This window comes from Aquarana catesbeiana, linkage group LG02 (genome assembly GCF_042186555.1).
Source record: "Aquarana catesbeiana isolate 2022-GZ linkage group LG02, ASM4218655v1, whole genome shotgun sequence".
In the NCBI taxonomy this organism is placed as follows: Eukaryota; Metazoa; Chordata; class Amphibia; order Anura; family Ranidae; genus Aquarana; species Aquarana catesbeiana.
The window spans coordinates 179,031,888-179,049,561 of record NC_133325.1 but is presented as its reverse complement, the minus strand read 5'-3'; the positions used below and the strand labels follow the sequence as shown (position 1 = coordinate 179,049,561).

Sequence of the window (17,674 nt, the reverse complement as noted above, 5' to 3'; positions counted from 1 at the left end):
ATAATGCTGGCTGAACTCCAATTAAATGCATCTTTTCATGGCAAGTTGGGTACACCCCGACACTATACACTATATTGATTTGGAATTTGGAGGGCTTGATGCTAAACCTTGCTACTACATTTTGCTGCTAAACCTGCCCCCACGTGTTACTATTGGCCGAACACTATGATGGGCAACCTTTATGGCTAATAGGAATGTGCAAAGGCAGGAAGGGCTGACCTATACCCAATAGAGCACCCGGAGATTTAGCTGTGGGTGTATATCCAGCGGCTTTCTAGAAGCCTTGTGTGCAATGGGTGGCAACAGCAGCAGGCAATAACATTGTTTCATTGGGGCAGCTGCACCCTCCAGAAGGGCAGAGAATGAGCGGATAGATGGGCCCGTTGTATACTTGGGACATCCATAGCTGTTTACTACTACAGTCACTCTCCTGTCTTTCCAATTCAGTAGCTTACCGTTCAGAAACAATGATTAGCCTTCGCTTCATGTACTTCTGATATTCCAGTGTTACTGAAAAAAAAAAAAAAGTATCTTCATGATAAAACTAGCAGAGGAATCAGGCAGAGTTAATTTTTACTTTAGAATAATAGCTACACAAATGTCATGTAACAGGATACAAAATACTGAACAGACAGTTCAGGTTCATCAGGAAATGTCTTTTTTTAATGTTTTGCTTTGAAAACCTTTTCCTTAAATCAAAGATCTAAATCTTGGACTGCTATGATATGTTGTTTAAAGCAGGTCTAAACCTTTAACTAGATGACATTAGTTTGCTAAAGCACCGTGTATCTTAAACAATTGCAATAATTTTTGTTTTTCATAAAATACTCTTTTGACCTTTTTTTAATCTCTGTGCTGTTGGGTTTCCTCCAGTCTCCTTCAGCCATTTCCTGTCTATATGTACTCACTGCAGAGACAGCTGCACATCATTGCAATGGTCCGGCTTGCTGATAGTGACAACGATGAACAACCTGCGCAATGTAGCAGCACAGCCTCCACCACAGGTGGCAGGTTGACAGGAGACAGTTTTCACCCTGCAACAGGAAGCGCCTGAAAAAGGGCAGTTTTAGATTACAGAAGTGTAAAACCCTAGTACGTTATGTATTGCTGTCTGTGTTCCCGTTAGGATTTCTTCTATCTGTCCTGGAGATCCAACAGGAAATAGGAAGAAATCCCTCTGAAGTAGATGCAATGTTATTGGAACAGGTGTCCCCATTGGAAGACCTTCCCTCACCTTTTGCTCTGAAATAACTCAAAAGATTTGATCTACTCCTCACGTTCTGTTCAAGTGAAAATGGTCATCAGGACAAATGGAGGGGTGAATACCTCCAGCAGATACACAGCCAGCAATAAAGACCTGACAAAGGGTCTAATCCGCCCATACTCTATTCAAAACGTTAAAGAAAAAAACAAAACAAAACAAAAAAAAAAACACACGTTTGCCCTTACATACACTTTTAAGCTTAAATGAGATTTTACTGATTGGGCTTACATGTTCTTGAAGCACAAATGTATTGAGGGGCAGCACAATGTCTAAGTGGTTTGCACTTCCACCTGGCACCACTAGGGTCATCGGTTCAAATCCCAACCACGGCAAAACCTGCCTGGAGTTTGCATGTTCTCCCTGTGCCTGCATGGGTTTCCTCCAGGTACTCCGGTTTCCTTCCATACTCCAGAGACATGCTGAAAGGATAATTGGCTCCTGTTTAAATTGGCACTACTATATGTATGAATGTGAGTTAGGGACCTTAGATTGTAAGCTCCTTGAGGACAGGGACTGATGCAAATGTACAATATACTGTATATGTAAAGCGCTGTGTATATTGATGACGCTAGACAAGTATCTGTAATAAAAAAATTGTTATCCTAAAGGTGGGTGTTGTGTACACTCAAGAGTAGGTTTTGTGTGGTCATTTCCCCATCAACATCTGGTTGATGGGGAGATGTCATATTTCCTTATTAAAGTTGTCTCACAATATCCAAGAAAGCCTCCAAAGCCTAGTTACCTTTGCTGACTTTATACCAAAGGAATGTCATTACAAACTCACCAAGTCCTTAAAAGGTTATGTTGCTTGCAAGAGGGATTGGTAATGTCCTTACATACAAGCCCTGTTTATAACACAGCTAAAAACTTACTAAGAACAGTTTGGAACTTTATAGAGGCAAATGTAAGCACCTTAAATGCAAGCATTCACTTTTGATTTTGGTTCCCAGTTTTATGTGAACCAACAAGGTAAATCATCATAGGTTTCACCTATACTCATAGCACTATGTCTTTCTTGGTTTCTATATCATCTCACCTAGGGGGTGTTTCTTTTCTTTCTTTCTTTGTATCTGTTCTTTCATTCATGCTTAGTTTTTCCCTCAATCTGACCTGGTATATGGGTTCTTCACACTTCTCATCAATACTATTATACATTCAATATATACCACTAATTTTAATCCACAGAAGTGTTTGCTCACTGTTACCTATACCTTTCACCTGCACATTGTCTTTAGGGAATCCACAGTGCTCCCGGCTTGTTCATGTTACTCTACCTCAGCTCCCATGCCAGACATCTCGAGCATCTCTGATTTTCTGTTCACATCTATGCAGTTGATGTGAGTATTTATAGGGATGCCCATTCTGTCCCCTATACCCACTACTTACCCTTATTATTTAGCTACAACATTATACCATATGGTTATGTCTCTTTAAAGATCACCATTGCATTTGCCCCTGAAGAGTTGGTATCCCAAAGAAACACGTCGGGCTTACATAGATGCATGATGTCCATACAGATGCTTTTATATGTGCAGGACCTGTCTTCACCCCATGATGTTAATATGCATATGTGGTTTTTAGCATGCCTTGCATTTATGCGATCTTGTGTATGCATTTTTTGTCATTGAGTATGCTGTATATGACCTCATAAGGCAAAGTAATAAAATGTTCTTTGCAACGATTGTTTTTTGGTATACATCTGTCATTTAAAGTCCCAAAACCCCCTTTTTGTGACAGCTAAAAACTTGTGAGGGTTAAGTCTCTATCAGGGCGAGCATGCGGCTGGGCCTGATCATCTGTGCCATGTTGTATAAGACGGGAGGACTTTGCGGCAGAAAAGTAATCTATAGTCTTCTTGTTATAATTTCTAATATTATTACATTTGTTATCTGGATTTGTCATTACTTAATAAATGTTATACCCTTCAAGTGTTTGTGTGATCTCTCTTTGCACATCTCGAATACAAGCCTAAAAACCTAAAACTATCACATAACCGTGATAAAACATTTGGTACCAGAAGTGGGGGGGGGGGGGGTGTGTGTGTAAAATAACTAGGTGCTTTCCATCCACTGTTGACATGTAGCCCTTATGTACAGTTGGAGGCATTACTTTATATGTGTTAGCCAGGGGGTGGAGTGATAATGAAATTTAATTTGTTCTTATTAAAGTTGTCTCATAATATCTAAGAAAAGCCTCCAAAGCCTGGTTACCCTAGCTGACTTCATACCACAATAATGTCATTACAAACTGACCAAGTCCTTAAAAGGTCATGTTGCTTGCAAGGGGGTTGGTCATTTCCTTAAATACAAGTCCTGTCTCTAACACAGCTAAAACGTTTTAAGAGTTGAGTTTCATCTCAGAGCTACTATCATGCATGCATCTGATTTTGATCATAAAGGCATCTATAGCTAAGTATTCTTGTTATATTTTCTAATATTATTACGTTTGTAATCTGTATCTGTCATTACTTAATTAAATGGTATACCTATAGGAATTTGTGTTATCTCTCTTTGCACATTTCAAATAAAACTCCAAAAACTTGAACTATCACGTAACTGTGATAAAACACTGATATAGCTGGATAAGGCAAAGTATGAAGTACTTGACTTACTCTCATTTCTCTGTTCATAGTATTTCCCAAAGGCGTCATCCTTGGGGATGTTAGGGTAGAGATATCTCAGTGGGTTCTCCGGAATGTTTTCTTCTGCTAAAAGTTGGTAGTTGCGAATAATTTCAGTGAGGGGGATGTGTGATAGCTCCTTCTTTGTATATGGCTGCACAGAGCGGACAGAGTAGCTTTCTATTGGGAGAAGGCCCAGATCAAGTTAGGGAACAGATCTACTAGTCTCTAAAAATAATAAAAACTAGGACACAAAAGTTGACAATTGTTAAAAATAATTTCCACATACATTTTTAAATAATGCCGTTTGACACATCAAATATATTACTAGGGGAGACATGGAACACTAGACAAATTTTGCCATGTTTAAAGTGTATGTAAACCTAAATATAAAAAGTTTGGGATTACATTCTTCTGTCCCACACTGAATATCTGGTGATCCTGCCAGCCCCCTTGACAAATCCTAGGCTTCCTATTACTTCCTAACCCTGCTAACTAGGGAAATGTCCAGTGACCCTTCTTTTTCCATGGGACTTACAAGACACGATGCCAACATGCCCCCGCGCCCAGCCCAGCAAAGTCATATTGACGGTGTAGGAGTCATGCGGTCAATAGCTCTTGGGATTTGAAATGTCATTTGGAATTTCTGTCCCTGACCCATGGAGCTCAAACAAGGAAAAAGCATATAGCAGTCACACGACCACAACTAAAATGAAAGAAAAAAAGGTATTATGGGTTTGGGCTTATACAGCTTTAAGCATAAGAAAGCAAATCAGCACTGAGGTGGTATGAGAGCAGTAGTAAACCCAAAATCAAAAATGTAATATATTGCAGCTTACCAATCATTAGACGTGGTGGCCGCATTAGTTCTCTTATTTTAGGCTATTTTCCCCTCTGTTTTCAATTAGTGATCCGGCCAGTAACACACCTCCTGTATTAGAGGGCCCCACTCTGGATGAAGGAGCACGGGGGCATATTTGTATATCAACATGTTTATTGAATTTTTTTGGAGCAAAACAATAGAGAAAGTGCTCCATAGGGCAAATTTCCACAGAATAAAAACGGTCATATAATAGCATGAAATTGGTTATTGCCGACCTTCTTTCTGAGCATACTAGTTCCCTAGCAGTCAAACTTATCCAATATCTTCAACACTTACCAATTTGGAATACATATGCAGATTAAGTGTTTTTGGTCTTTTCTCATGTGCATGCTGTTTCCAGGTCAATGTCTCCAAGTATTGATGTCAGAGACAGCCATGTAACCAGCATTTTCAGGGGAGGTCAGCTATGGCAGCCTCTATAATTCTCTCTATTTATAATTTCTTAACCACTTAAAGACCAGCCTCGTTTTGGATTTTAGGTGTTTACATGTTTAAAACAGTTTTTTTTGCTAGAAAATTACTTAGAACCCCCAAACATTATATATTGTTTTTTTTCTAACACCCTAGAGAATAAAATGGCGGTCATTGCAATACTTTTTTTTGCACCGTATTTGCGCAGCGGTCTTATAAGCGCACTTTTTTTGGAAAAAAATCACTTTTTTGAATAAAAAAATAAGACAACAGTAAAGTTAGCCCAATTTTTTTTTATATTGTGAAAGATAATGTTATGCCAAGTAAATTGATACCCAACATGTCACGCTTCAAAATTGCGCCCGCTCGTGGAATAGCGTCAAACTTTTACCCTTAAAAATCTCCATAGGCGACGTTTAAAAAAATTCTACAGGTTGCATGTTTGGAGTTACAGAGGAGGTCTAGGGCTAGAATTATTGCTCTCGCAATACCGGTCGCGGCGATACCTCACATGTGTGGTTTGACCACCGTTTTCATATGCGGGCGCTACTTACGTATGCGTTCGCTTCTGTGCGCGAGCTAGTTGGGACAGGGCGCTTTAAATTTTTTTTTTTTATTATTATTTATTTTACTTTATTTTATTTATTTTTTCACTGTTTTAAAAAAAAAAAAAATTTGGATCACTTTTATTCCTATTACAAGGAATGTAAACATCCCTTGTAATAGAAAAAAGCATGATAGGTCCTCTTAAATATGAGATCTGGGGTCAAAAAGTCCTCAGATCTCATATTTAGACTAAAATGCAAAAAAAAAAAAAAAAAAAAAAGTCGTTTAAAAAAAATGACACAAAAAAAATTGTGCCTTTAAGAGAAGTGGGCGGAGCCGTCGTAATGACGTCGCTCCGGCCGTCACATGGTATAGAGACGGGTGGGGGCCATCTTGGCCTCACTCGTCTCAGTACCTCGGCGGTGACAGGTCCCGATCTCCTCCGCCGCTACCGACGGCTCCGGTAAGCGGCGGAGGGTGCGGGAGAGCGGCGGGTGGCACCTCTCCCGCCGCCGATAACGGTGATCTCGCGGCGAACCCGCCGCTGAGACCACCATTATCGTGTACAGAACCGCTCGCTGTAAAGATGGATATCTCGGTTGTGGCAGCAGCTGCTGCCGTTACCGAGATATCCATCTTTAAAAAAATGACGTATATATACAGTGAGCGGTCGTGAAGTGGTTAAATTGTATCCAAACACACAAAAAATTACAGCTCAAGAGTTTTTTTTATAATCTGAATAATACATGCGTGCAGGGGCGCAACTACAACTCATGGTGCCCCCACCCCCAGCAACCCCTCTCAGTGATACCTGGAATGGTCAAATGAGACAATGAGTGGCCACTCTTTGCCTGATGAAGGGGCTATGTGCTCCAAAGTGCAGATCACATTGTGAAAAATAAATGGCTTTTTTGAGCCTGTGATGTGCTGGTGAGATTCGATGTTCTAAGCTTCATCTAAAACAATAGTGTAACTGGTTTTATCATAAAGTATCCCTAAATCAAGGACAGATGAATAAAATAAATATATATATTTTTAATCTTATATATTTACATAATTGTTAATGATCCTATACACAATTAACCTTAAGGCTCAGTTCACACAGGGGCAACCCGACTTACAGCGCGACTTTGCAAGGCGATTTGGAGGTGACTTCAGCGTGACTTTGCGCAACTTACAATGTGACTTCAAGTTGCCTCCAGGACAGGCGACTTTGGCTGTGGCCAATCACTGAATAATCAGCTCTGTGGGAGGGAGGGGGTTGCCTGGGTAAATGTTTGAAGTACCTGGGTAAATTATTTTATTTTTCCTGAAAAGTTTCTTCAATATAGATGGGGATCCGACTTGGAGGCAACTTCCATTGAAATCTATGGGTACAAGTTGCCTAGAAGTCGCCTTGAAGTAGTACAGGAACCTTTTCTGAAGTCGGAGCAACTTCAGTAGTGTACATTAAGACGGCTCTCATTCACTTCAATGGAATTTCTTATGTCCAGCAACTCAGGGCAACTTGAGGTCTGATAAGTCGGATCCCAAGTTGCTGTAGTGTGAACCGGCACTAATACAAACTCTTTAAATTGTTTTTTTTTTTTTTGCAGAACGATAAACATCATTAGGCCTGCAGGGTTATTATCAAAGTGATGGCCAGGCTGACGAGAAGCTCTGAAGGCAATGAATCTACTCACAGATGGGCGAAGCAAGGAAGATTAGGCTTAATAAAACAGTACTGTATCTAAGTCACCTTTACATGCACATTGATTTTCCATGTTTAAGTTGACTCAACAATCTTCTTAGGGGGGCCTGTCCTCCCAACCAGGGACTATAGTCGCATTGCACGCTTGTGATCTACAGAATGTAACATATCTAAAACCTTTTAAAAGCCCTTTTATTCACTGAATTTAAATGTGATTTGACCTATTTAGATGTCCGTAGACAATCTGACTGCTGTAGTGCTGTATCAGTATCTCATACCATCACACTGGTAGTCCACCCAGGAACATGTGATGCCACCATCACGAATGCTCTCACTAAAGCGGAGCAGGAAAGTGCCCTGTTGCATTGTCTTCAAAAGAGAGTCCTCCACGCTGCGACTCACAAATCCCATTACATGGCTGTGATAAAACACAAAACACCAGAAGAATGTTATTTGAGCAGGCAAGATTTAATTTTTTTTGTTATAAACAAGACATCAGGAGTAAAGCCGGCCATACATGGATTGAAATTCAGCTGGGACCAACTGATTTTCGATGCATGTATGGGCAGGCTGATTGAACCTTTGATGGACTTGCGTTCAACCAACCTGTGGGATTTTTCTACATGCGAATACTGCCACCAGCTATAGACGCTTGCAGTAATCACTTAATTCTGACAGCTGAGAAGGATCACCACACCCCCCCATGGCAGTATACAATAGCGCTGCGGGAGGGATTCCCCCATCAACACCGACTATGTTGATGGGGGGGTATTGTGCAATTTTCTTTCCTTCCACTTGTGGTGGAAGAAAGGAAAATTGATTCATCTATGCTAAGCTCTGAGTTAGGTGAGGCATTCCTAGGCTTCCCCGTTATCACAGGTCTCATGACAAGGAACTCCAGTCCAGACACACTTCTCTTCATACTGTTAAAGCTCTGGTCTAAGTAAGAATGTAGTTAGGAAAAACACTGAATAATAGGGCCTGAGGACTATGCAAAGGGCTGAACTAAGAGCTTAGATCAGTGGTTGTCAACTTGAAAATGATAGAGGGCCTCAAGTGCAGCCCCCCAACACTTACAGTGGGCCAAATAATACTGTGCATTGTGTCAAGTTAGGAAACCTATTTAAAATGAATAGGCTATAATGCACCCCGAAATTTCAGTCTAGAGAAGTTGGAGTACCCCAACACCCAGCATTCATGCTAGTGGCAGTAAATTAACCCACAGCATTGGTGTCTGAGAGTGCAATAATAACCCCCAGCATTGGTGTCAGTGAACGCAATACCACCTTCCATCATTAGAGTCGGTGGATGCAAAATAACCCCCCGCACTGACATCAGTGAGTGCAATAATAACCCTCAACATCAGTGGATGCAATAATAACCCTCAACATTGGTGTCAGTGGCCACAATAATGACCCTCAACAATGGTGTCAGTGAGTGCACTAACAACTCCCGACATTGGTCTCAGTGGCTGCAAATAGCCCCAATACTAATGTCAGAACTATTTAGCCCCCCCACCCCTCCTCCACAATTGATGGTCACTGTCAGTGAAATTTAACCATACATTTCCAACTCCACCCACCCTGCATTCAAGGACCTGCAGTGAGGGAAAAAAGTATTTGATCCCCTGCTTATTTTGTACGTTTGCCCATTGACAAAGAAATAATCAGTCTATAATTTTAATGGTAGGTTTATTTTAACAGTGAGAAACAAAATAACAACAAAAATATCCAGAAAAACGCATTTCAAAAACATTATAAATTGATTTGCATTTTAATGAGTGAAATAAGTATTTGACTCCTTCGCAAAACATGACTTAGTACTTGGTGTTAAAACCCTTGTTGGAAATCACAGAGGTCAGACGTTTCCTGTAGTTGGCCACCAGGTTTGCACACATCTCAGGATGAATTTTGTCCCTCTCCTCTTTGCAGATCCTCTCCAAGGTTTCCAGGCTGACGTTTGGTAACTGGAACCTTCAGCTCCCTCCACATATTTTCTATGGGATTAAGGTCTGGAGACTGGCTAGGCCACGCCAGGACCTTAATGTGCTTTTTCTTGATCCACTCCTTTGTTGCCTTGGCCATGTGTTTTTGGTCATTGTCATGATGGAATACACATCCACGGCCCATTTTCAATGCCCTGGCTGAGGGAAGGAGGTTCTCACCCAAGATTTGATGGTACATGTCCCCGTCGTCCCTTTGATGCAGTGAAGTTGTCGTCATGTCCCCTTAGCAGAAAAATACCCCCAAAGCATAATGTTTCCACCTCCATGTTTGACAGTGGGGATGGTGCTCTTAGGGTCATAGGCAGTATTCCTCTTCCTCCAAACACGGCGAGTTGAGTTGATGCCAAAGAGCTTGATTTTTGATTCTCATCTGACCACAACACTTTCACTCAGTTCTCCTCTGAATTATTCAGATGTTCATTAGCAAACTTCAGACGGGCCTGTACATGTGTTTTCTTGAGCAGGGGGACCTTGTGGGCACTGCAGGATTTCAGTCCTTCACGGTGTAGTGTGTTACCAATTGCTTTCTTGGTGACTATGGTCCCAGCTAGCTTGAGATCATTGACAAGATTCTCCTGTAGTTCTGGGCTGATTCCTCACCGTTCCCATGATCATTGAAACTCCACAAGGTGATATTTTGCATGGAGCCCCAGACCGAGGGAGAGTGACAGTTATTTTTTGTTTCTTCCATTTGAGAATAATTGCACAAACTGTTGTCACCCTCTCACCAAGCTGTTTGCCGATGGTCTTGTAGCCTATTCCAGCCTTGTGTAGGTCTACAATCTTGTCCCTCATATCTTTGGACAGCCCTTTGGCCTTGGCCATGGTGGGGAGATTGATTGCTTTCGGTGTCTTTTATACAGGTAACAAGCTGAGATTAGGAGTACTCCCTTTAAGAGAGTTCTTCTAATCTCAGCTCGTTACCTGTATAGAAAACACACGGGAGCCAGAAATCTTGCTGAGGCCAGGTTCACACTGGTGCGACACAACGCTTGTCCTACTTTGGATCCGACTTTGCCCTGCGACTTGAAGTCAAAGACACGTCCGACTTCAATGAAGGGGGATCCGACTTGGATCCCCGCCAATACCAGGCACTGTGTTTGGTATAAATCTTGAGGGGGAACTCCACGCCAAATTTGAAATAAAAAAACGGGATGGGTTTCCCCTCCAAGAGCATACCAGGCCCTTCTGACTGATATGGATTTAAAAGGGAACCCCCTACGCCGAAAAAACGGTGTGGGGGTCCCCCTAAAATCCATACCAGACCCCTGGCACTGCGCACACGGCATTACAGTGGGAGAGCATTGTGTCAACATCGGAAGAAGACCGGTGGGAAGAAGACGACAGAGAACACCGGGCCAATGCTAGAAAAAGAGCGGGCAAAAGAGCAGAAGATAGCGGAGTAGCCCGGCAGAAGACACCGGAGAGTGGGAGAAGAACCAGAGACCGGGAGAAGAGGCCGGAGACAGCGAAGTCGGAAAAGCCCCCCCAAGTCGGAAGAGACCCCTGGAGCTGCCTAATAAATTACTTTAAAAAAAAGTGTGTTTTTTTTATTGACACTTTTTTTTCCCCAAGGTGAATGGGTAGGGGTACTCCCTATTCATTCACATAGGGTGGGCGGTCGGGATCTGGGGGCCCTTATTAAAGGGGGCTCCCTGATTCTGATAAGCCCCCCACCCGCAGACCCTGAACGGCCAGGGTTGTCGGGAAGAGGCCCTTGTCTGCTCGCTCATCCCCACCCCCTTTCCTGACCGGCCAGGGCTGCGTGCTCGGATAAGGGTCTGGTATGGATCTTGGGGGGACCCCCACGCCGTTTTTCTGAGTAGGGAGGTTCACCTTAAAATCCATATCAGACCGAAGGGCCTGCTATGCTCTTGGAGGGGGAACCAATGCCGTTTTTTTATTTAAAATTTGGCGTGGAGTTCCCCCTCAAGATCATCAGAGCATAAGTTGCATGCCAAAGTCGGATCAGGCAAGACGGGATCCGACTTCAATGATATTCAATGGGCTGAAGTATGATCAAAGTCTGACCAAAGTAGTGCAGGGAGCATTTTCAAAGTCGGACCGACTTGTGTCGGACCAGTTAACCTCCCTGGCGGTATGATTCTTTCGGATTTTAGGTGCTGAAAGCGGTACAATTATTTTGCATGGAAATTTGGCGTTTTATATTGTAGGTCTGTAAATCTTAACAATAACACACTTAAATCTGTCCAAACCAGAGTCTAGTAGATATCCCGGGTATGATAAAGTTTGAAACACAAAAACATAAATTATAATATAATAAATAAAAATAAATAATTAAAAAAAATTAAAAAAAATAGTAATAAAATAAATTTCCCCACAATTCACTATCGCTCAATTCTGCAAGTGTTCTAATTTACTATCGCTGTTTTCTAGCTGGTCTAAAGCCACTTTTGACGTAAAGGGACACTTTTTGGTTGCTATGGACAATCTCCAGTTTCCAGGCAGAAAGAACAGTGTATATCATGTAAAACTGCATGCAGGGCATGGGCCAGAGCACTGGGGACAAAAGGGATGTGAAATCATTTCATACAGTACTGTAATCTGTAAGATTACAGTACTGTATGTGTTATGATTTTGACATTTTTTTGAATTTGCCGCCAGGCTCCGCCCCCGTGCGTCGCGCCGCTCGCAGGGAACGGAGCCTGGCACCGAGAGGCTTCGGAGGAGGACGGAGCCCTTGGACACTGCGGGGGACATCGCAGGATCCCGGGGACAAGGTAAGTAAAGCCGCCCCAGGATCCTGCAATGCGATCCCGAGTGTGGCTCGGGGTTACCGCTAATGGTACTGAATTTTAACCCCGAGCCACACTCGGGAATACCGCCAGGGAGGCTACGACGGCTCTCATAGGGAAACATTGATTTTCACACGTCATGCGACATGAGCTCCCAATGTCGGAGCGTTTGCCGCACCAGTGTGAACCTGGCCTGATAGGGGATTAAATATTTATTTCACTCATTAAAATACAAATCAATTTATAACTTTTTTGAAATGTGTTTTTCTGGATATTTTCGTTGTTATTCTGTCTCTCGCTGTTTAAACAAACCTACCATTAAAATTATAGATTATTATAATTATTTCTTTGTCAGTGGGCAAACGTACAAAATCAGCAGGGGATCAAATACTTTTTTCCCTCACTGTAGCACCCCACTATGAATCTTCTGCCTACTAGCTTCAGGGTCACACACAGAGGGACAGCAGGTTGTGTGTTGAACACCAGGGGCCTAGATGCTTCAGTCATTGATCCCATTGTGTGATGACAAGGTTTCATTCTGCACACAAATTACAATGAGGCTTTTGATATTTTAGGTGACTGGCAAATATGAGCGTTTGATGCTACAGTAGTGTACTTATTCAGTTTTTAGATTTACCAGTAGTACTGGTGTTATAAATCTCTCTTTTCTTTGGGAGATTACCTAGTGCTCTTTCCAAGGCAAAAAAAGGTACAAGAAAACTCAAAGGTGAGTGCATGTTCTTCATGCTGGGTTATTTATTGAAAAGTAGAATATCACATTGTACTAAAAAAGCATAATTACCCATCGTTCCAAATGTTCTCTAGATGTAATTTGACAAGTGCCACAATGGCATCAAACCATACCCAAAAGGTGAAGGAAACTCTGGGCATGGGTTCCTGTCAATAATAAACAAAAGATTTAGTTATAGAAATCCATAATTTTCTCCACAAACAAGATAACATATACAGTAACTTAACACATACTATTTAGGACATTCCCTACTGTAGGGTTCTGTAATATACAGTAATAGGAATTTTTAGTAGAATACTGACCATAAAAAAGATGGTAAATATAAAATGTAATCAAACTACATTTGTAACTTTTTTATTGTCAACTGCTAGGATGAATAGTGATTGTAAAGGTTCGTTTTTTTTTCTTTTTTTTTTAAAACAACAAACATGTTATACTTACCTGCTCTGTGCAGGGATTTTGCACAGAGCAGCCCCGATCTTCTTATTCTGTGGTGTCCCAGCGGTGCTCCAGTCTCCTCCTCTTCATCAGGTGCCCCCATGGAAAGCCGCTTTCCATGGGGGCACTCGTGCAGGTGTGCTCCCGAGTCCTGCTGCTGCGTCCATTGACACAGACAGCAGGACTCAGCCCCGCCTGCCCCTTCTAGTGTGTCACTGGATTTGATTGACAGCAACGGGAGCCAATGGCTCCTGCTGCTTTCAATCTATCCAATGAGGACGAAGACAGATGCTGGAGTTGCTGGGATCGTGCATGGCGCTGAAACGGATCGGCTCAGGTAAGAAAAAAGGGGGCTCTGAGGGCAGCTGCAGCACAGACGGTTTTTCACCTTAGTACATCTAAAGGCTCCTTCTTGACAATCATAAAAAGGTCCCAGCTCCAGTGTGATGCCATGCACAAGCTTCATAAAGTAAAACAAAAAAAAAAACAAAAAAACCCCATAAAAACAAAAACAAAGATTGCTTTTACATCTCCTGAATCAGGCCTCCTTCATTTGTGTCCAATATACACCCCCTTCCAGACACAGCAGCTCACAAAGGGAGTCAATTCAGAAAGCAGCAGGGAGGGCTAAAGCTGGCCATAGCAGGGAGCAGCCAAATTTCGATCCATCTATGGGCAGGCTGGTTGTACTGAAGTTGATAGATAGATCGACTTCAGTACAACCAGCCTGACATTTTCTTTGCATTTAAACAGTGCCGCCAGCAACACTGATCAGTGTATTCTGACAGCGAGGAAATCTACCCGGCCTCAGAACGCAATAGCTGCTGGCAAAGGATTCCCCCATCAACAAGGAGTATGCTGATGGGGAATCGAGTGATTATCTTTTGTTCAACCTGCTGGTTCAATGAAAGAAAATGTTTCATCTATGGCCAGCCTAAGTGTGGGTCACTGCTGATTGGCCAGTGTATTAGCAGGGACAATGCAGATAGCCAAGCTCCCTGCAACATATATTACTGTAGTGCAGGCACAGTCTACATTACGGGGACAACTCTGCTCTGAATTCAGAATCGATGCATCAGCATTGTCATCCCATCAAAGGAAGCTGCATGAGATAGACTTTACTGCCAGGATCAACATCTCTTTTTAAACTCTGCAGGAGACTAAGGGAAAACTGTAAATACAGAGGCAGTTACAATTAAGTGTAGCAGCACATTGTTCTTTTTAACGGGGGGCAGCGAGGATAGTTCTACATTAAAATGAAAAGATATGCAGTTTACCAGTCATTACATATTTACTTGTATTTCACTGTAACAGTTTCAAACGACGAAAATTCTTTAGTATTACAATATGTAAAGCTTACTTTTGAGAACTTGGTCCAAGTCACAGCATTCCCTTCTTTACCTACTGTGCCTTTAAGCAGAAAAAATATATGAAATTGATATTTGCATCAAGTTAACAAAATTACTTAGGAGTATTACAAGCAAAACAGGCATAGCATAGATTGCAAGGTTGTATAAATGAGACAAGGTACAAACATGTTTTAGACAATAGACCAGTACTGTAGTGTACTGAGAACCGTACTAATGAGTACTGACAAGTGTGTCCACCAAAAACATCTAATGAGTTTCTCCTATCTGTGTTCCCATTGGTAAGATTTCTCCTCATTTCCTGTTGTAGAGATACAAGGAAGTGAGAGGAAATCTCCCTGACAAGGGGGAAAACCCCATCTTTGCCAGCTGTCACAGAAAAAGTTGTCTCCACTGGAAGATTACCCCTATAATCCGGTTTCTGTTCAGATGCCTTAATTTCTGAGAAAGTGAACCATATAAAGCTCCTAGAAAAAGTATTCATACCCCTTGAAATTTTCCACATTTTGTCATGTTACAACCAAAAATGTAAATGTATTTTATTGGAATTTTATGTGATAGAACAACACAAAGTGGCACATAATTGTGAAGTGGAAGGAAAATGTTAAATGGTTTTCAATTTTTTTTACAAATATATATCTGAAAAGTGTGGTGTGCATTTGTATTCAGCCCCCCTGAGTCAATACTTTGTAGAACCACCTTTCACTGTAATTACAGCTGCAAGTCTTTTTGGGGATGTCTCTACCAGCTTTGCACATCTAGAGAGTGAAATGTTTGCTCATTCTTCTTTGCAAAACAGCTCAAGCTCTGTCAGATTGGATGGAGAACGTCTGTGAACAGCAATTTTCAAGTCTTGCCACAGATTCTCAATTGGATTTAGGTCTGGACTTTGACTGGGCCATTCTAACACATGAATATGCTTTGATCTAAACCATTCCATTGTAGCTCTGGCTGTATGTTTAGGGTCATTGTCCTGCTGAAAGACGAACCTCTGCCCCAGTCTCAAGTCTTTTGTAGACAGGTTTTCTTCTAAGACTGCCCTGTATTTGGCACCATCCATCTTCCCATCGACTCTGACCAGCTTTCCTGTCCCTGAAGAAAAGCATCTCTGCAACATGATGCTGCCACCACCATGTTTCACAGTGGGGATGGCGTGTTCAGGGTGATGTGCAGTGTTAGTTTTCCACCATACATAGGGTTTTGTCTTTAGGCCAAAAAGGTAAATGTTGGTCTCATTTGACCAGAGCACCTTCTGCCACAGGTTTTCTGTGTCCCCCAAATGGCTTCTTGTAAACTGCAAACAGGACTTCTTACGGCTTTCTTTCAACAATGGCTTTCTTCTTGCCACTCTTCCATAAAGGCCAGATTTGTGGAGTGCACGACTAATAGTTGTCCTGTGGACAGATTTTCCCAGCCGAGCTGTGGATCTCTGCAGCTCCTCCAGAGTTACCATGGGCCTCTTGGCTGCTTCTTTCAATAATGCTCTCCTTGCCCGGTCTGTCAGTTTAGAGGGACGGCCATGTCTTGGTAGGTTTGCAGTTGTGCCGTCCTCTTTACATTTTAGGATGATGGATTGAACAGTACTCCGTGAGATGTTTAAAGCTTGGGATTTTTTTTATAACCTAACTCTGCTTTAAACTTCTCTACAACTTTATCCCTGACCAGTCTGGTGTGTTCCTTGGCCTTCATAATGCTGTCTGTTCACTAAGAATCTCTAACAAACCTCTGAGGGCTTCATAGAACAGCTGTATTTATACTGCAAATAAATTACACACAAATGCATGCCACAAAATGTGGAAAATTTCAATGGGTGTGAATACTTTTTCAAGGCACTGTAGCATAACACATTTTAAAGAGAATCTTCCCATTTCTGATTCTATCCAAAGAAAAACAAAACAAAAATGTCTAGCCGGAGTTCCCCTTTAAGCCAGTAAGGCAACACAACTATTGTTGATTAACATTTGGTAATGGGAGCCTTATAAGGTCCCCAGGCTCATATTGCTCCTATATTAGCCTGAGACCATTAGAAGATGCAGGGGCTTTCAGGTTGCCCAAGTGGGTGGAGGAATCAGGGAACATCTATTCTCCACATTTCATATACTGGGAATGAACGCAGAAGTGCTCAGACCCTTGATATGTCCCATAAAATGAACCTGTCACTACTAATACATCCTAGGGGACTTATCAGCATGCTTATGATAATAGTAACTTAAGAAAAGAAAAATGTAAAAATGTTTTAAAAAAATGTAACAATAAAAAGTATCTGATTTAAAAAAAAAAAAAAAAAAATAAAATACACTTACTATTATGCACATGCCAGAGGCAGAAGAATCATTTCAGGCTGTTTCAATTTAACTTTGAAATGATAAGACAAATTTGTTTGAAAACCTAAACATGTTTAGAGTTTATGTACTACTATTTTGTTTCGTTTTGGATAGAGTGGAGAGGGATTAGAACGCCTGTCAGTTTTTATTGCTTTTTGTGCCCTGTTAGGGAGATTCGCCCTTTCTATTCGTCCTGTTTACCATTATCATTGAAAGTGAAAGTAAAAGTAAATTCCAAATTTTGGGTTGTTCGCAGAAAAGTAAGAGAGGGGAAATCTTCCAATGGGGACGCTAGTTCTGGTAGGCTGGGGGACCATAACGAATTGCCTTAATTTGCAGGGATTTCTTCTTACTTTCTGTTTTGCCTATGGGACAGGAAGTGAAGGGAAATCTCCCTGTGTCCCTATGGGACACAGATGACAAAAAATTAACTGACATGAGTTATGACCCTCCCTTATTCTATCATCAAATAAAAAAAAGTTTTGCCTATAGTTCTACTTTAAGGATTTCAAAGTTTTGCTAAACAAATTCTGTAATCTGAGAGTGCAATGGTCTAACCTTAGGGCAGTTTCAGATATGTAGATCAACCCTCTGACACTATGACATTGAGTGATGTCCC

The 17,674-nt window shown here is 41.7% G+C and overlaps 1 protein-coding gene across 6 annotated transcripts in view; it reads right to left on the bottom strand.

Moving 5' to 3' along the window:
* The window catches only part of STAT2 (signal transducer and activator of transcription 2), a 174,062-nt gene that overhangs the window by 9,188 nt on the left and 147,200 nt on the right, over nt 1–17,674 (bottom strand). For all 6 annotated transcript variants that reach the window (XM_073613933.1, XM_073613937.1, XM_073613936.1 and 3 more), the window contains 5 exons: nt 14,725–14,774; nt 12,978–13,072; nt 7,693–7,832; nt 3,876–4,064; nt 456–510 (listed from right to left, as the gene is read on the bottom strand). In XM_073613933.1, coding sequence (XP_073470034.1) covers nt 456–510; nt 3,876–4,064; nt 7,693–7,832; nt 12,978–13,072; nt 14,725–14,774 — 529 coding nt within the window. The remainder of the gene's footprint in view (nt 1–455; nt 511–3,875; nt 4,065–7,692; nt 7,833–12,977; nt 13,073–14,724; nt 14,775–17,674) is intronic.